Source organism: Protomyctophum bolini (genome assembly GCF_963924005.1).
Source record: "Protomyctophum bolini genome assembly, chromosome: 9".
NCBI classification, from domain to species: domain Eukaryota; kingdom Metazoa; phylum Chordata; class Actinopteri; order Myctophiformes; family Myctophidae; genus Protomyctophum; species Protomyctophum bolini.
In genome coordinates, this window is record NC_137870.1 from 8,157,544 (window position 1) to 8,177,945 (window position 20,402).

The 20,402-nt window shown below is 45.3% G+C and overlaps 1 protein-coding gene across 3 annotated transcripts; it reads left to right on the forward strand.

Annotated features, from left to right (window-relative positions):
- The first annotated feature begins 3,322 nt into the window (after positions 1 to 3,322).
- On the forward strand, positions 3,323 to 18,854 carry LOC308321421 (transgelin-like). Of its 3 annotated transcripts, XR_013964611.1 has the most exons (7): positions 3,323 to 3,642; positions 12,507 to 12,550; positions 14,582 to 14,776; positions 15,167 to 15,338; positions 16,110 to 16,212; positions 16,876 to 17,089; positions 17,132 to 18,854. XR_013964611.1 is itself a non-coding variant. In XM_080772297.1 (6 exons), the coding sequence occupies exons 2-6, from the start codon at positions 12,539 to 12,541 to the stop codon at positions 17,012 to 17,014; spliced, it is 621 nt and encodes a 206-aa protein (XP_080628423.1). In that variant the 5' UTR covers positions 3,323 to 3,642; positions 12,507 to 12,538; the 3' UTR covers positions 17,015 to 18,854. The 3 variants fall into 3 exon arrangements, 2 of the variants coding, with proteins under 2 accessions (XP_080628423.1, XP_080628424.1); XM_080772297.1 differs by having other exon boundaries at positions 16,876 to 18,854; XM_080772298.1 differs by lacking the exon at positions 12,507 to 12,550 and having other exon boundaries at positions 3,327 to 3,642; positions 16,876 to 18,854.
- The last annotated feature ends 1,548 nt before the right edge of the window (positions 18,855 to 20,402 follow it).

Genomic DNA, 20,402 nt, shown 5'->3' on the forward strand with positions numbered 1-20,402 from the left:
AAAGAAACCTTGTAGCCTATATACGAGGGCTCCTGTTGGGGTCTTCAAGGTGTTTTTCACCTGTAAAGGAATCTTGTTTTTTGGTTGACTTTTTTTTAACGTTTGGTGGCCATATCACCGGAAAGATTAGCCTCCAGGATGGAACCTAGGTAGGTAATTTCATCTTTTCGTGTGATAATATTGTCACCCACACCCACACAACCTCTGTGACATTAGACTATACTAGTTATAAAAGGTAACTAGTTGTACCATCCTCTGTAACAGAAGCACGTTAGGAGCGACGCTCCATCTTGTCTCGTAGTAAACTTTGTTTTACTGCAAAATATACTCACTTTTTACTTTCGATTTCAGCTGTGGGTTTATAATAATATCTAAACTGTGTGTCCGTGTGTGAGCTGTTGGACCACTAGATGTCGCTGTTGCCTCTCAAACCAGAACAGCCTGGCTTTCCAACACTCAACAAATACTGAAATTAACTAAACCCACCAGTCCAGTGGTTCCTAAAGTGGGGTCCGGGGACCCCTAGGGGTCCTTGAGGGAGTTCCAGGGGGTCCACAGCTAAATTATTGTTTGGAACCAAATGGACCACGGGCTAATGGGTGTCATTTTGGGGGTCCTTGACATGAAAAAGGTTTGGGAACCACTGCACTAGTCCAGTCTCTGTTACGGTTTTGATTGATTGATTGATTGATTGATTGATTATGTTATTGACAGATTGTAGAGTGTGTACAGTTCAAGGAAGTATAGCCTACAGGTCAATACAAAACCTGCATGAAAAAGCACTGAGACTTGTTTACATCATGGTCCTGCATTTTCAATTCGTCAGAATATTTAAAGACGTACAAAATATATACACTTGATTGATTGATTGAAATCTTTATTAACAGTTTGCAGAATTACAGTACATTTCAAGCACAAACTCAATACAAAGACTGTTAACTGTGAGTGGACGACCCAATTAAGCCTTACACTTGTTTACAACAGGGTCCACATTGTTCAATTCATCAAAACATTTAGAGACAAACAAATAGACACTTCTATGTAGTTAAAGAACAGAACAGGAATTCATCATATAGGAAGCGAAAAGGGAAAAAAAGTATATATACAGTGAGGGGAACAGGGGGATAAAAGAAAAGAAAACGAAAGACAGAGTGTAGGGCGCCTGCACACAACACCATGCGTTGATGCCATGTGTGCATATGTGCAGGCACCCAACACCACGTCCATACAAAAACATAGTACAATCCATAGTACAAAGACAGAGTGTAGGGCGCCTGCACACAACACCATGCGTTGATGCCATGTGTGCATATGTGCAGGCACCCAACACCACGTCCATACAAAAACATAGTACAATCCAGATACAAATTCAGCTTTTACAGAGGCCAGTTTCGAATTGCAGCCATCCGTAGGTGCCCTTTGAGAGCAGTTTTGAAGGAGCCAAGGGATTCACATGTCTTAATGACTGTTGGTAGGGCGTTCCACATTTTGGTCGCATAGGAGCGAAAAGAATTTAGTCCCTTGTTTGTGCCGAATCTGGGTTGTACATGGTTTGTTGCACTCCCTCTGGTGTTGTGGGTGTGGACTTCGTTTACATTAAGGAAGTATTTAGACAGGTACATGGGTATCTTGGTGGTGTATCTAATCTTGTGGACCAGACCCATTGCAAGATGCTGTACTCTGTCGTCGACCCTAAGCCATCCCAGCCTGTCAAAGTGGGCAGGGGTGAGGTGGGTTCGGGGGGTGAGGCCAAGTAGGAGCCTGACCAGTTTGTTTTGGGAGGTCTGGAGCCTTGTTTTAAGGGCCTTTGAGGTGCTGTGGTACCAGGAGGTGGATGCATAGTCAAAGAAACCTTGTACAAGGGCTCCTGTTAAGGTCTTCAAGGTGTTTTTGTCGACCAGTGAGGAGATCCTGTAGAGGAATCTTGTTCTTTGATTGACTTTTTTGATTACGTTGGTGGCCATCTTATCACCGGAAAGATTGGCCTCCAGGATGGAACCTAGGTAGGTAATTTGATCCTTCCGTGTGATAATATCATCACCAACTCTAACCAAGAAGCCATCTGCCTTTTTGAGATTACTATTTGATCCGAAGAGAATGGATTCAGTTTTTCCCAGGTGTAAGGATAGTTTGTTATCAGCGAGCCAGGTGCAGATTCTACCGAGTTCAGAGCTGAGGGTCTTTTCAACCTGCAGTTTGTTCCTGTCCGAGACCAGCAGTGCTGAGTCGTCTGCGAACAGGAACAAGTTGCAGTCACAAGCTATAAGCAAAGAAAAAAAGTGAGGGGCACTCTAATTATCGTATACGTCATCATACATCATGTCATTCTGGCCAATCACAATTTGCGTCCTCACTTTTGTCTTCAATGTTTGTGTATTCACACTTTGCATAGACTGGGCTGCATTACATTCACACATTCACACACCGATGGCAGAGGAAACCATGCAACACCGTCCGCAACACTGGGGGAGAGCCCAGGATCGAACCGGGAACCTCGCGCTTGCCATCCGGCCACTCTATTCCTGAGTCACTATACTACTACTATAAACGCTTGTGGTTTCCGAGGCCACCGTCGCCATATGTAAGCAAATAAGCAATTACAGATAACAGGCAGACATGGCAACCCGGTTCCCAGCACAGTTAGTCAACATTATAACTGCGTCACTGTCTGTGTTTCTATCCTCCATCACAGTGCCAAAACCAAAACAATTAACCCCCATTTTGGAAGTCACAAAAGTGACAAGTCACAAAACTATTCCAACGTTTTTCAAAAGTATTTCATAAATAAAATAAAATAAATAGAATGAGTGCTGATCTACAAGCTCACAAGGTGGCACAAAGTGACGCTCTGTGAGCTTGTAGATCATCTTTGTTCACTTTGAGTCCAGGGGAAAAAAGGAGAGGAGAGGAGAGGAGAGGAGAGGAGAGGAGAGGAGAGGAGAGGAGAGGAGAGGTATTCATGGTGAAAAGAATTTGGAGAATTTTCTCTGACCGAACCAATGCTGGCTGTCTGTCTGTGTCTGTCTGTCTGTCTGTCTCTGCCTGCTCACTCCCGGGAACAACTCTACCCAAATAAGGCTGGGCTTTTTCACCAGGCCAAGACATGGGCGGGCGAGAGAGAGAGAGAGAGAGAGAGAGAGAGAGAGAGAGATTGAGAAGCAGAAAGGCTGTGCCCTTTTATGGATGTGGTTTCCTTTTTCCCTCCCTCTCTCTCTCTCTCTCTCTCTCTCTCTCTGTCTCTCTACCAGTGAAGTCATCTTTCTGTATAATCTGGTTGTATAAAGCCGGTATGGTAGGGAAGGCGGGCCCTGGCTGGCTCGATCAAATACACACCCAACCCTCTCTCTCTCTCTCTCGCTCACACACCTTCTGGACGATCAAATATACACACACAGCCCTCTCCCTCTCTCTCTCTCTCACACACACACATGCACACACCTTCTGACATAGGACTGGACGATCAAATGCACACACAACCCTCTCTCCCTCTCACTCACACACACACCTTCTGACAGGACGATCAAATACACACACAGCCCTCTCTCTCATCTCGCTCTCTCTCACACACACACCTTCAAACCCAGCACAGGACCCAGGAGGCCTTGACACACCACTGACTCCACCGCTCCTCTCCATCTCACAGTGAGTAAAGAATTATTCTGTTATAAAACTACTAGAGAACCAAACTCCAATGGCAGTCAGTCAGTCAGTCAGTCAGTCAGCCAGCCAGCCAGCCAGCCAGCCAGCCAGCCAGCCAGCCAGTCAGGGTTGGTCCATATTGTCTTAGAAACAATAGCCTTGACTTAGAACTAAATTAGCCATACATAACAGATGTATATAACAGATGTCGGAGTGGAAACCGAAGTGAAGAGAAGTGATTTTAGCTAAGTAAAGTTCAAGTTCATGTGTAGTCTACTGTGTCACACACACACACACACACACACACACACACACACACACCCCGAGGTGTTCTCATCTCACTGCTGTCTGTCCACCCTGCCATAGGTGTCCTAAACAATGTCCTAATGTCTGTCCACCTGGTGTCCTAAACAATGTCCTAATGTCTGTCCACCTGGTGTCCCTAAACAATGTCCTAATGTCTGTCTACCCTGGTGTCCCTAAACAATGTCCTAATGTCTGTCCACCTGGTGTCCTAAACAATGTCCTAATGTCTGTCCACCCTGGTGTCCTAAACAATGTCCTAATGTCTGTCCACCTGGTGTCCTAAACAATGTCCTAATGTCTGTCCACCTGGTGTCCTAAACAATGTCCTAATGTCTGTCTACCCTGGTGTCCTAAACAATGTCCTAATGTCTGTCCACCCTGGTGTCCTAAACAATGTCCTAATGTCTGTCCACCTGGTGTCCTAAACAATGTCCTAATGTCTGTCCACCCTGCCATGGGTGTCCTACACAATGTCCTGATGTCCAACACCCATACTCCATCTGGTGGTGGACAGAAATACAACACATTTGGGGATATTCCTATATGTGGGACTAAATTACATTTGTGACAATGCATTGTGACCAAACTATTGTATATTTGGCTATGGGCGTTTGTGTATTTCTTGGGGTGGTGTATGGGTGGGTGGGTGCGTGTTGACACTTTTGAATTGTGATGGCGGCGTTGATGAAATACTCGTAATTTGTTAATGTGGTCTCCAAATTTCATGTAACGCTATAGCCTGCATGATACTGTATATATGGTGTGATTGTTGTGGAAGTATATAGCCCACTTTTGTCAAATTATGAGTGGCATTTCTCCCTGAGACTAGTCTGTGTGATCTATGGATCCCACAGGCACTGAGGCCGAAGCTAGGTTAATCCCACAGGCACTGAGGCTAGGTTAATCCTACACTGAGGCTAGGTTTATCCTACACTGAGACTAGGTTAATCCTACATGCACTGAGACTGGTTAATCCTACATGCACTGGGGCTAGGTTAATCCCACAGGCACTGAGGCTATAGGTTAATCCTACATGCCCTGAGACTAGGTTAATCCTACTTGCACTGAGGCTAGGTTAATCCCACAGGCACTGAGGCTAGGTTAATCCTACTTGCACTGAGACTAGGTTAATCCTACTTGCACTGAGGCTAGGTTAATCCCACAGGCACTGAGGCTAGGTTAATCCTACTTGCACTGAGACTAGGTTAATCCTACTTGCACTGAGGCTAGGTTAATCCTACTTGCACTGAGGCTAGGTTAATGCTACATGCACTGAGACTAGGTTTATCCTACACTGAGACTTGTTAATCCTACATGCACTGAGACTAGGTTAATCCTACACTGAGACTAGGTTAATCCTACATGCACTGATACTAGGTTAATCCTACACTGAGGCTAGGTTAATCCTACACTGAGGCTAGGTTAATCCCACACTGAGACTAGGTTAATCCTACATGCACTGAGACTAGGTTAATCCTACACTGAGGCTAGGTTAATCCTACATGCACTGAGATTTGTTAATCCTACATGCACTGAGGCTAGGTTTATCCTACACTGAGACTAGGTTAATCCTACATGCACTGATACTAGGTTAATCCTACACTGAGGCTAGGTTAATCCTACATGCACTGAGGCTAGGTTAATCCTACACTGAGGCTAGGTTAATCCTACATGCACTGAGACTAGGTTAATCCTACGCTGAGGCTAGGTTTATCCTACACTGAGACTAGGTTAATCCTACATGCACTGAGACTTGTTTATCCTACACTGAGACTAGGTTAATCCTACACTGAGGCTAGGTTAATCCTACGTGCACTGAGGCTAGGTTAATCCTACATGCACTGAGATTTGTTAATCCTACATGCACTGAGGCTAGGTTAATCCCACACTGAGGCTAGGTTAATCCTACATGTACTGATACTAGGTTAATGCTACACTGAGGCTAGGTTAATCCTACATGCACTGAGGCTAGGTTAATCCTACATGTACTGATACTAGGTTAATCCTACACTGAGGCTAGGTTAATCCTACATGCACAGAGACTAGGTTAATCCTACACTGAGGCTAGGTTAATCCTACACTGAGGCTAGGTTTATCCTACACTGAGACTAGGTTAATCCTACACTGAGGCCAGTTGATGTACGATGATAAGAGCGCCTCTCACTTCACACTGGTGTTATTTCTTTCACCCTAAAGAGTACCAGTTTTGAACAGGATACCATCTGACACAGAGGTGGCATGTTGTCCAGCGTTAACACCGAGGTGTGTGTGTGTGTGTGTTTGTGTTACGGTGTTACCCAACGATTGTTGACACTGAGGAGCGCTTGTTTGTGTTAGCCACCGCGACCGTACATGGCCATTAGCAGAGCTGTCATTCCTAGTGACCACACACACACACACACACACACACACACACGCACACGCACACGCACACACACGCACATGCACATGCACAGTTCTCAAACTCTTTTTATGGGCTTCGGTGGAATCGTTATTCGCTATTATACGCCCTCTCTCTCATTCCTGCTGAATCCAATTTACCTGACTATCAACATAGTATTAGCTAGAATGAATGAATGGCCTCGTCTAGATCCTCCTCCTGCATGTCCTACCACTGTCCTATTACTGAACAAACACTCTATAGCAATGATTACTATAAGCATATAGAGCTTTTAAACACTCATTTTAACCAAAGAAAATTACTTACCCTATAGGCCTACCTTTAAACACATGAGTACTTTTCGCAGCACTGTCAGACAGTACCTCTCCCTGGCAGGCAGCAGCAGGTCACAGCAGCAGCAGTGTAGTCCAGACAGTAGCCACATGTAGCAGCAGTGTAGTCCAGACAGTAGCCACATGCAGCAGCAGTGTAGTCCAGACAGTAGCCACATGCAGCAGCAGTGTAGTCCAGACAGTAGCCACATGCAGCAGCAGTGTAGTCCAGACAGTAGCCACATGTAGCAGCAGTGTAGTCCAGACAGTAGCCACATGTAGCAGCAGTGTAGTCCAGACAGTAGCCACATGTAGCAGCAGTGTAGTCCAGACAGTAGCCACATGCAGCAGCAGTGTAGTCCAGACAGTAGCCACATGTAGCAGCAGTGTAGTCCAGACAGTAGCCACATGCAGCAGCAGTGTAGTCCAGACAGTAGCCACATGCAGCAGCAGTGTAGTCCAGACAGTAGCCACATGCAGCAGCAGTGTAGTCCAGACAGTAGCCACATGCAGCAGCAGTGTAGTCCAGACAGTAGCCACATGTAGCAGCAGTGTAGTCCAGACAGTAGCCACATGTGTGCAGCAGATAACATCTGGGGCAGCTGTCCAGACCATTAGGCGATGTTTGCCTAGATGCTTCATAGCAGGGGGGGAACGAAAACATAGGAAAGAAAATGTTGCGTGCGGCACAAATATGTGGGTTTTAGGGGTGAGGGGGTGACAAGATTACAGGTTAATTGTAGCGTACAATAAGTGTGTAGGCCTATACACATCTGTGAGAACTCAATGGCTATGGCTATTTTCTTTTCCACGTAATGTTCACGTCTAATGTGATGTCTTGCAGAAAACAGCGAGTTGAGAAAACAGGCTTGAAAGGTTTACTTCTGTGGACTCTAACATTACACCTATAGCTACATGTTTAAGCATTTATTTCATATTTATTTCAGCTCTGACATTTATTTCAGACATAGTATGTCAAGAGTCTGCAACACATTTTTGATAAAAAATAATAATTGTTTTTCTCCTTTCCTGAACAGTCTTGCCTCCATGACTGAAAAAAGAGTCACATACTGTATATAAGCCACATGACAACTGCAAACCTACAGTATATGTATGCCATGCCGGCAATCTGAACAATCTGAACCGATAATAGCCAAGAAAAACATCTTGGGAATTTTCTGGAAAATGTTGATGTGAACAACACAAATCTGTTCTGGGAGTCCCTGTTCCATATGGTGGTCCATGTCCAAAAATACATGGTCATTTGGTGGCCCTCGACACAAACACCATAAGAGAGGAAGCCCAAATAAACTTTTAGAAACAAGCTCAAAATGTCCACAAACTACATATGTACCATATTTGCAACTTTACAGAAAAAAAAAATAGGAGAAAGTTGCTTCATAATAAGCAGACATGGCAACAACAGTGACATGGGGGAAGTTGCTAATGTGAGTTAATTGTGAGTTAATTGAAGCGGCGGTTCCAGAGGTTGAAAAGCATTTAGGGATAATTTTAGATTTCTCCGTTTGAATCACAAGAGAGTCACGTTAAAAAGATTTGTAAAGCGATTAAAGCTAACCATCGTAACTGCATGATGCAGACGGTCTGAATGATGCAGACGGTATAACTGCATGATGCAGACGGTCTGAATGATGCAGACGGTATAACTGCATCATGCAGACGGTCTGAATGATGCAGACGGTATAACTGCATGATGCAGACGGTCTGCATGATGCAGACAGTGTAACTGCATCATGCAGACGGTCTGCATGATGCAGTTACACTGCATAGACAGTGTAACTGCATGATGCAGACGGTCTGCAGTCTGCAAACTGTAGAAGTGAACCAAGGCCTCCCCAGTCACACCAAACTGTAGAAGTCAACCAAGGCCTCCCCAGTCACACCAAACTGTGGAAGTGAACCAAGGCCTCCCCAGTCACACCAAACTGTAGAAGTCAACCAAGGCCTCCCCAGCCACACCAAACTGTATAGAGGTGAACCAAGGCCTCCCCAGTCACACCAAACCTCTTCAACAGACGCAGAAAGTGCAGCCTCTGCATGGTGCGCTTTGCTTTAGGATTTTACTAGTGTTATAACGTCCCATTTCAGGGAGTGGCAAATAGTGGTGCCAAGGAAATGTAAAAATAATGTCTTTGGTCTTTAGTTTAGTAGCCTAGTTTAGTAGCCTACGTCAGTGTATTAGAGGAGAGGTTTAGGCATATCGCCATGTTGTGCCAAATAAAACCATCATGTGGAACGGCTTCAGTCTGCTGGCAAAAATCCCTCCACACACCACCATGCAGCGCTTAGGAGTTTAGTAACTGACCACGTCATGTCACCAAAACACACACACACACACACACACACACGCTTCCTGTTGTGGTTTTCAGACCGGCGTTACCTTGGCAACACATACACACAGAGCGACACAAACAGAGTGTGGGCTGGACTGGAAACGATGAGAGAACTGATACTGTCTGTCTGTCTGTCTGTCTGTCTGTCTGTCTGCCTGCCTGCCTGTCTGCCTGTCTGCCTGTCGCCATAATTCATGGAGAAAATGGCCTTTTCCGAACCAAAGTTATAGCATTGTTAGCACTGGGTGGGGGACGGGGGGACGGAGGGGACGGGGGGACGGAGGGGACGGGGGGCGGTGGGGGACAAAGCGTCCCTAGCAGGGGTCAGGGGTCATCACCACGCTGTGGTTGTGGTGGACATTTTTATCCGAATTAAATGTTTTGCCACGGACATACAAAATGAGCACAATGATGTTTCCAGAAACACATAAAGAGCGAGCCCAAAATGACCATTAGGGGTCTGAGAGTGTTCCATCTGTACACTATATCAGAGTCATGGGGTCACTTGAAAACAATTATCATAAAATAAAACGTTTGAGAACCACTAGTAGTGTAGCCTCGGAAACCCAGACGTTTTTATTTCCAGGGAGAAATAAAAAAGTCTGGGTCCGAGTCCACTTCAATTCGGCATAGAGTAGCGCAAACGTCTCTGCTGATTTCTGATCGTCTGCAGCACCTTTGTTAAATTGTACACATGAATGTACACGTACACGCACACAGTCTGTCGCTCTAATGAATTAGTCTCATGTCCAGCAGCTGCGCACAGTTTCTCCCGGAGCTGCCTATGCCATAGAAAGCATAGGTGAGTTCCAGGCTACTAGTACTAGTGACAATAATTATTGCATGATCGTCTCTAAACTCTAAACGCAATGATTTGAGATAATCACAATTGTTTTTTGTCATAATCGTTTCAAAAATAGTGGAAACAGCAGATCTACAAGCTCAGCTCATAGAGTATAAAGTTATTAAATGAACTAATATGTGTCTATATCTGTCCCTGTGCACCTTTTGTTTATGAAACCTAAAAGCCAAAAACACAATTCAATCGTTAATCGAATGTTAGACTCCTTGAAAACACACGTCTCTGCTTCTGGTGACTGATATTGTCCTTCTAATGAATGTTAGACTCCTTGAAAACACACATCTCCTGCTTCTGTTGTCCTCCAAAATTGTGAGGGGGCCAGGCATGTACTTTTCAATCCTTTTTTCTTTTTAATATATAGACAGACAGACAGACGGGGCAGGCTCCAACCAGAAGCTTGTTTAAAAGTTTTTCTTTGAGTTATGCGCTCTGGGACTAATCCAAACATAACAACTCATCCCAGAGCACATGTTAAAATGCCAGAGGCTGGAACAGGAATGGAACTATAGACCCCTCTGGGGTCCTGTTAGCATAGAGCTCTCAGACCATTTGGCATGGGGCTGTTTTTTCTTTTTTTTTTACTCACAGTATCAATACCGCAATACAGAACTACAGAACTATACTACAGAAAGTACTGAATTCAAAATCTACTTGAATAAAAGTACAAGAGTATGGTTATATCAAAGTGTACTTCAAGTACCAACAGTAGAAAGTACTCATTATGTCTCTTGTGAAGAGAGTAAATGAAAAAACACCAGAAAAAAGGACGGGTGTTTTCGATGAATCTATCATGGTTAACCCATTCTGACCTGAGATCAGATTCATACGAGGTTTCCACTGGACACACACTGGTCTGATTAACCCATTCTGACCTGAGATCAGATTCTAAAAATGTCAGTCGTTCTTCGATTTTTCTAAAATAGCAGACCTACAAGCTCGTAGCGCGCCACTCGGTGGCGCGCTATGAGCTTGTAGATCTGCTATTTTTCAATAGCTAAAGCATAACATGATGCCAACACCAAAACGGGTTCCCGTTCAGAATGGGATAAAATGGAGTTTGAAGTTACAACGGGTTTGTAGGAAGGAAGGGGGCGATTCAGTAATATCAAATATTACTGAATCAAGTAACTTAAAAACTGTCCATTTGGGGGTCCTTGACGTGAAAAAGTTAGGGTTTGGGTAGGGTGTTGGACTACTGCGTCGGACCATAACAACATGCACCCGTGCAAAGTGCTATACGGGCCAAGATGGAGTCTTGTTGAAAACCAGTGCTCCAGGAGGTCCAAACACCTCTGAAATGGCCGTGCATATACTGTACCAAGGCTGCAACTAACGGATATTTTCCGAATAGATTCATGGTTTAAATGGTTGCAGCGTTGCCTGTTGCAACACAAGTCACGTACAGTATTATAAACACATTCCACACGGAGCGTAGGAGGCACATCTCTGGGTGTCTATGTTATAGGAACTGTAGCAGAGAGTTGATACCAAACACGTTCAGCCTCAGCCTCAACTTTCTCTGTGGGTCGGGCAAAAAAAGGAAAAGTTCTCGTTGGGTTGGACTCTGTGTGAAATATGTATGCATTTATCCACTATTCTGTCTGTCTGTACGTACTCTGTGACCTATGTAGGCCGTCTTAAGTGTTAGTTTATCCTCAGTTATTCTCCTCCACACAGACAGGATAGAGAGGTCGATGGGTGCACAGAGACATGCGCACGTACACACACACACAGGCAGGCAGGCAGACAGACATGCAGGCAGACAGGCAGGAAGGCAGGCAGGCAGACAGGTCAGTGGGTATACAGCAATGTATGATGTCAGTGTGAAGGGTTGTAACTGTGGCTGTTTGTGAGGCCAATGGAAAAAGAAAATTGACTACACACAACTTTTATTGCACGTACACACACACACACACACACACACACACACACACACACACACACACACACACTATGGCAACAAGGTCCCAATGACCTGATGAAGATACTTGACATGGAAAAAAAAGTTACTTATTTTTATTTTTGCCTGTACTCTATAAAAATTGGCAATCTGACTGTTGCGGCACAACCTCGGATATGTGAGAGAAAAAAACGGGTGGACGTACTCCGTTATGGATAGGGAGGGGTATTTCTAATGTGATTAACCCGTTCTCTTCTATTAACAGCTAGGTGTGTGCCGTCATGCTCATTTCAGCACGGCTGGATGGCACTATTTCAACCAGAAGAACTTTAGTAATATTAATTATATATTTTCTCATTTTTTGGGCGACTCCTCTGTGTACCACCAGAGGTGGGGGGGCTTTCTTAAGTACCACCAGTGGTACTATAGTACCAGTGGTTGGGAACCTCTGGTTCTTAAGTACCACCAGTGGTACTATAGTACCAGTGGTTGGGAACCTCTGGTTCTTAAGTACCACCAGTGGTACTATAGTACCAGTGGTTGGGAACCTCTGGTTTAGAAGACGTTTGTAGAATGTGGTCGGGGTCCTAAATGGGATAAGTCAGACCTCCCCGTTAGTCCTATATGTCACTAACTCATTTATATTCTAGCCAACGTCGTCGTCAGAGACTCATCGCTGGAACTCTGCCACATAACCCTTTGACCCTTTGAACTTTGACCCCCCCCCCTTCAGGAACAGGAAGTGGAAGTGCACCTGACATCACCATGGCAACTAAGGTGACGGTGCAGAGAGCACTTTGATCTGAGCTGTCACTCATCTGGCTGTTGGCCCAAAAACAGACTCCGGAACGCAGACGCACTGAGACAATGGCTAGCAAACATGGCTAGCAAACATGCTGGCATGGTGTGTGCGCGTGTGCGTGTGTGTGCGTGTGCATGCAGGGTGTGGAGAGTTGGTAACCAAATGGACCCTTACTATATCTCTTGAGAGAGTAAAATGAAACCAAATGGTCCCGTTTCATTTTACGCTCTCGAGAGTTAAATTATTGTTAAACAATCTGCATTACTCAATTTACAACACGTCTACACAATTAGAGAATGTTATGTGGAAGAATAGTTTTTTTGATCAACGTTTAAACCATAACAAAATTGTCTTTTTTGGGTCTGAGAAAAAACAAAAAAGGTTGAAAACCACTGAATGACCTGCAGCCTATAAGTCGCACAGAAATACATAGAAATGTACGGAATTGCAATCCCTGCATGGTTGGAATGACACACACCATGGAGCCTTGAATTCAGGGAGTTTTTGTTCGTTTGTTTGCTTGTTGTTTGTCACATTCCTTTAATGTGATGACCGGGTCATCGTCACATTCCTTAATGTGATGACCGGGTCATCCGGCCATCACATTATTGGCTAGAAAAACAAACAAAAACGAATCAGTCTCCATGGATTCAAGTCTTCATGGGGTGTGTGTCATTGATAGAACATATGTATTTTTTGGGGGGTGAACTAAATTATGCTAGCAGAAGTGGCCGATCTACAAGCTCACAGCGCACCGAATCACTACTGAATCACCCTGAGTTTTAATAAAAACTAAAAACTACTGAATCACCCTGAGTTTTAATAAAAACTAAAAACTACTGAATCACCCTGAGTTTTAATAAAAACTATAAACTACTGAATCACCCTGAGTTTTAATTAAAACTAAAACTACTGAATCACCCTGAGTTTTAATAAAAACTAAAACGACTGAATCACCCTGAGTTTTAATAAAAACTAAAACTACTGAATCACCCTGAGTTTTAATAAAAACTAAAACTACTGAATCACCCTGAGTTTTAATTAAAACTAAAACTACTGAATCACCCTGAGTTTTAATAAAAACTATAAACTACTGAATCACCCTGAGTTTTAATAAAGACTAAAACTACTGAATCACCCTGAGTTTTATTAAAAACAACAAACCAGATTCACTCCACAAACCGAGAGAGAGAGAGAGAGAGGGAGAGAGAGAGAGAATGTGAGTGAGTGATGAGTCAATGTGAACGCATTGAAAAGCAGTTTGCTGTCATAGAACTCCCATTGTACGCCATTTCACACACACACACACACACACACACACACACACACACACACACGTCTTGGCAGGATGTATTGGCGTGCATTGGGAGACACGTGCAGGTCTTGCCAGCTAGGCTGAAACTAAGCGCTGCTGACATGTATGTTGTATGTTGTGTGTTTTTGTGTTAAAGTTTTGAGCTGTGAACAGACAAAGATGCTTCATTCGTACACACGCGCGCCTTTGACCTTTGACCTGCATGTCATTAGTATGTTTATGTCCTGCTGCTGTGGGTTAGGATCCGGAAACCGGAATTATTATTATTGTGTGTCTGTGAGCCAACGTCTCATGTACCTTCACGCGCTAATGTGTTTTATTTGCATGTTTTATTTGCATGCGAGTCCATTACTCTGTACTGTGTTTGGCTACAACAGGCCACCGTATAGTATCTCGTGTGAGTTCTCTCCTCTGATTGGATGAAATTGGTATCCTGACCTTAACGTGTATTTTGTTCTGGTTTGTTAAAGAGCCGAGGGAAGAGGAGGAGCCATGTTACTGAGCAAACTGTAACAAACTATTAAAATAATAATGAATATAAAACATTTTTTTAACACTTACATTCTCTGCCTTACTTCTCTCTCCATTCCACGCATCCATTCCGGGTCTTCCCCTCTCCCTCTCTCTCTCTCTCTCTCTCTCTCCCCACCTTCTCCCGTTTGCCTCCATCTCCCACGATGCACTCTGGCAGGGCGTCGTCGGCATGGCTAACAAGGGTCCGTCGTACGGGATGAGCCGGCAGGTTCAGGACAAGATCGACAGCAAGTATGACGCGGACCTGGAGCAGATCCTGGTGGAGTGGATCGTCCTGCAGTGCGGCTCCGGCGTGGGCAAGCCCGAGGAGGCCGGCAAGATGGGATTCCAGGCCTGGCTCAAAGACGGCTGTGTGAGTTACGGCGGAATGGATTCCCTTTACCTTTAACAAGACAGATGTGATTTAGTACATTCTGCTACAATTCCAGAGCTAGCCAGATGTAGCTCAGGACCGCGACCAACCTTAATCTATATAAAACTAACCTGTGTCTGGAAAACAGTGCATTTCTGCCAAAGCATATCTGCCTCTCGCAGACTTGCAGAGGGAGGGGGCTCTGATTGGTCACCCTCCAACTCTGGGGTGTAATTCAAACGGAGGAGTGTCAGACCATTCTCTCCTGTGGCAGATAAATCTGGTTCCCAGGCTAAACTATGTCCTGTCCATCCTTCCACCCATCCCTCCCTCCCTCCCTCCATCTATCCATCGCTCCACCCCACCCCACCCCTCCCCTCCCTCCACCAGGTGCTCAGTGAGCTCATCAACAGTCTGTTTGTGGACAGCAAGCCGGTGAAGAAGATCGCCAGCTCCCCGATGGCCTTCAAGCAGATGGAGCAGATCTCCCAGTTCCTCAACGCCTCAGAGAAGTACGGAGTCTCCAAGACCGACATGTTCCAGACCGTGGACCTCTGGGAAGGTACGGGACCTTCTGACAGTCTCCGTGAAGATTGATAATGAATAATTAATAGATAATGGATAGAAACCTTACGTCGGGGAAGGTACAGGACCTTCTGAACATCTCCATTGACCATATGCACACCACGGCCATCTATAGCCATGCAGCAAGGCGGTATAACTAGCTGCAATGTCCCATTGACAGCCCAAACAGAATCCAAACAGAAACGTTTTTGGGGGTACAGGTTACTGATGACACATTGTGGGGGCTAGCAGGTTACTGATGACACATTGTGGGGGCTACAGGTTACTGATGACACATTGTGGGGGCTACAGGTTACTGATGACACATTGTGGGGGCTACAGGTTACCGATGACACATTGTGGGGGCTACAGGTTACTGATGACACATTGTGGGGGCTACAGGTTACTGATGACACATTGTGGGGGCTACAGGTTACTGATGACACATTGTGGGGGCTACAGGTTACTGATGACACATTGTGGGGGCTACAGGTTACTGATGACACATTGTGGGGGCTACAGGTTACTGATGACACATTGTGGGGGCTACAGGTTACTGATGACACATTCATTGTGGGGGCTACAGGTTACTGATGACACATTGTGGGGGTACAGGTTACTGATGACACATTGTGGGGGTACAGGTTACTGATGACACATTGTGGGGGCTACAGGTTACTGATGACACATTGTGGGGGCTACAGGTTACTGATGACACATTGTGGGGGTACAGGTTACTGATGACACATTGTGTGTTTTGGGGGTACAGGGAAGGACCTCGCGGCCGTGCAGAGGACCCTCTCGGCTCTGGGCAGCCAGGCGGTCACCAAGGAGGAAGGGACGTACAAAGGAGACGCCAGCTGGTTCTTCAAGTGAGTTCAAACTTTCCGTGACGATTGAAACTGTTCGCCGACTGGCTTTTTCTAGCCTGGTTTCCAGCCTGATTCGCTGCAGATTTGTTTTGTCACTGCGCTACAGTCTGGCCAGAAGGCAGCAGACTCTCATTTCCTGCACCTCTGTAGCCACGTTGTTGCAGATTATGTCATCAGCCAGTGCCACTCTGTCCATGCTTCTCAATGCTGAAAAAAATAGAGCCAGGTCATGACTCGAGAGTAAAAAGTAAACGATTAAGTAGTCCACTGTTAGTGAATGATAAGGGGACGTTGCAGGACAACAGCAGTAGCTGTGTGGGGTGAGTTTAGTGAATGATAAGGGGACGTTGCAGGACAACAGCAGTAGCTGTGTGGGGTGAGTTTAGTGAATGATAAGGGGACGTTGCAGGACAACAGCAGTAGCTGTGCGGTGCGCATTGATACAACGTCAAACTGGTGTTTCCCCCCCCCCCCAACCCGCACGACAGACCAATCAGAAGCCACGGGTCGATTTCACCATTTAAGTGACAAAACAACAAATCCATGTAACGCTGCTACGCAACTAATCAGGCTGGAAACAAGGCTAGGTTTTTTCCACCCACGGACCAAAGCAGAATTAAAACGTGAGCGTGAATTCTGATCCTCATTCCCGTTGTCGTGCAGGAAAGCCCAGGAGAACAAGCGGGAATTCTCCGACGACCAGATCAACGCGGGGAAGAACGTGATTGGTCTACAGATGGGCTCCAATAAGGGTGCCTCTCAGCAGGGCGTGAGCTTCGGCTCCACCCGGCAGATCAAGTGAAGCCAGCGAGTCTCTCCAGTCCAGACGTCACCCCCAAAAACACCACCTTCAGGCCCCCAGATCTGACTTCTTAAGGCCCAGATCTGACTTCTTAAGGCCCAGATCTGACTTCTTAAGGCCCATTCATACTCCAGTTTTAGGCGATAAGCTACTCACCGTGGTGTTGTTTAATGGAGTTATAAAACTACAACATTAGATCACTCACCGTAGTGTCGTTTAATAAAAGGTTAGAAAACTACATTACATCACTCACCGTGGTGTAGTTTTATAACGTCAATGCTTAAAGATGTTACCGCGAGTATGATGGCCTCGGCTCTCGTCACCGTTTATACAAACGGTAATACAAATAAATAAAGTCAATAATTTTTGTAGCTATTCTTAATGATGAACATGTGTAAAGTGATAGTTGTTGATATCTAGTGAGACAACAGGCTGGAAAACAAAGCCAAATCATAACTGTGTTGTAAGTGAACGCACGTATGAGCTGCAACTGGTCGTAGCCCTCATCAAGTCACCTTTCGCCCAATGTGGGCCTTGCCCCAAAATGAGCTTGGTTTAGGTGATATGGTTATCACCTAAAAGGTGAGTTGTTTTTCACCTAGAACTGGAGTATGAATGGGCCTTAATTAAAACACTCTGCATTACTAATCCCTCAAAAACAACAACCATTCCTTTCCGTCTAAAAAGCCAAGCTGCCTCGCACTCTTTGTCCACTTTATGACCTTTGTCTGAACCCGCCACAGGCTAAATCGCTTGACCTTATGACCTTTGTCTGAACCCGTCACTGGCCAAATCCCAATACTCAAACGTAATCATGGTGACCTCCAGGGCGACCCCCAAAAGTCCACTTCCGTTTGTCGGAGCCCAGTGCGACGCGAGAGCGCATCGAGGCTCTCCTGAGCGGCCTCGGAAACCAGCACGATGCCAGAGAGCATCGGGGCTCTCCTGAGCGGCCTCGGAAACCAGCACGATGCCAGCATCCTTAGCAGCGAGAACACATCAAACGTATATCCTCCGTGTCTCTCCATCCTTTTGCAGAAATTGGCGGAAATCGACACAAATAAATGGTCCTCGTCGACCGTAAACGACCCTCCCTATAGCGAGCCTAACGGACCGACCCGGCTGCGCGAGAATTAGAACCGTCGTCGCTTCAAAAATGACATCGACCGAAGCAGAGGGAACGTTCCCACTATGAATGCTAGGACGGATGTTTTGAGTATTGGAACGTGGCCATCGAGATACTTGCACTGCCCGACATCGCAAAGCTCACCCCGCTTTCGCAAAGTAGTTTAGGGATAAGGGGTTTAGCATGGACGGAAATATAGCCCTCATTCTTAGGGTTTCTAAGAGGCACCGTGTCCACCAAAAGCATTGTTATTTTTTAAACGTCCAGAGCGTTCACACAAATTCCCCTTTAGTCCAGATTGACCCACACGCAGAGAGCACACAACTCTACCGGCCCGCTCCGTCGAGACACACACACACACACACACACACACACACACACACTATCCTAGCAGTCCGGTCCGGACCTGCTACAGCCTAGCGGCTAGCGGGTGAGATGTTGGCTTTGCACACACCTGGGTTCGATTCCCGGGCATTCCACTAGCAGCTAAAACAAATTAAAACTCTTTTTTTTCGTGGACGCGAGGCCTTAAACATGCAGGAGAGGAAAGACATCCATTCTACGGTATAACTGCCAGATAAATACTGGTCAGTTATTGAATATTGACTATTATTATGATTATTGACACCCGTCCTGCAGATTGCTACGCCCGCTGTATCAGCTCCAGTATTTTTGTATCATTTTGTCTTAATAAATGACTTTGAAATACATTCACTGTGTTGGCTCAGTCCTTCTGGAATACATTCACTGTGTTGGCTCAGTCCTTCTGGAATATATTCACTGTGTTGGCTCAGTCATTCTGGCTGTTTTTTATAGACCATGATTAAGGCTGCACAATATATCGTTATAAATACTGATATAGCTATCGAGGTATGAACATGCACAATATCAGTATCCCAAAAAGGCAACGGTATCACGATATATCGCCAATATATTGTTGATAAGTATATCGTGAGTGATATTGACTTGGTTCATTTTTGCAGCTGTTTGAATGTTTAGTTTTCAATATTGCAACACTTAAAATATACAGAATATGACATTTTAACAGCATTTTACGGAGTGCATTGCGTGTTCGAGTCCCGTTCACGACGACGTTTGCATGTCTCTCCCCTTCTCTCTCCCCCTCTTTCCTCTCATTCTTCCCTTGAATCTATCAATGAAGGCAGAGAAGCCAAAAATAAAGCATGGCTCCCGGTGTATTACACTGTGAACAATACAGCTTCGTCTTACATCCTGCATAACAAACTATATAGAGCGTAACAGTCCCGGAGGAAATAATTCTCCATTCATTTTCCCCATAGAACTTTCAAAAGGTATTTATTTAAAGACCTGTAACACATTTTTGGGGGCCGAACAAATAATATGAAAGAATTAAAACTCTGAAAAAAGTGCCCTTTTTTATTTTATGAATGAATTTGTTCGGCCCCCCCAAAAAATGGAGAATTATTTCCTGGTGCCCGCCGTTAAAATGGTACATGGTGCATTTATATAGCGCCTTTATCCATGGCGCTTACCCATTCACACACACACACACACCGTTTGCGGCGGAAACCATGCAAGGCACCAACCAGCACATCAGGAATATATATATATATATATATTCTTTTACAGCAAATGTTTTTACCTCAAATCTTTGCTTCAGGAGGGTGCCTGGAACAACATATTGTCAGATGGGGGTCCACGGCCAAATACAGATAATTCCGGGGGTCCTTGACATGGAAAAAGGTTGAGAACCACTGACATACCTGTAGAAACATAATTTTTTTCTGAAAACGGATTTAGAAGACATTTGTAGAATCTGGTCTCAGATCTAAATGGGTTAAAACTGTCACTATTAAAACATCATTAGTTTATAACAAAATACATACATACAGGATGCACCTGGGACGTGTCCTCAGTGATGTATCCCAAGGTCATCGGGGGTTTCGGGTCTCCCAACATCATACCCCTCACTCAGGTGACCCAGCCGGGTTGATCAAGTCCCGACTTACGTAACGTCCCAGTAGCTACCCTCGATCAGTCCCATTAGGGAAAAACCAGGGCCACACAATCCGTTCCTCCTGAATTACCCTGCCGGGACTGGGAGGAGGTACCATTCTGGCGCGTGGAAGGACTAGGCTCTGTGGGTTAACTCCCGTTCTGTACGTCTCAACAGGTCCACTCCTGCTCTCACCAGGTCAGGCCCTGTGCGTTGCACCAGACTCCCAGCACCAGGCACTTTATTCAGGAATGGTGGATTCTCAAGCCGCAACAGTTCCGCAG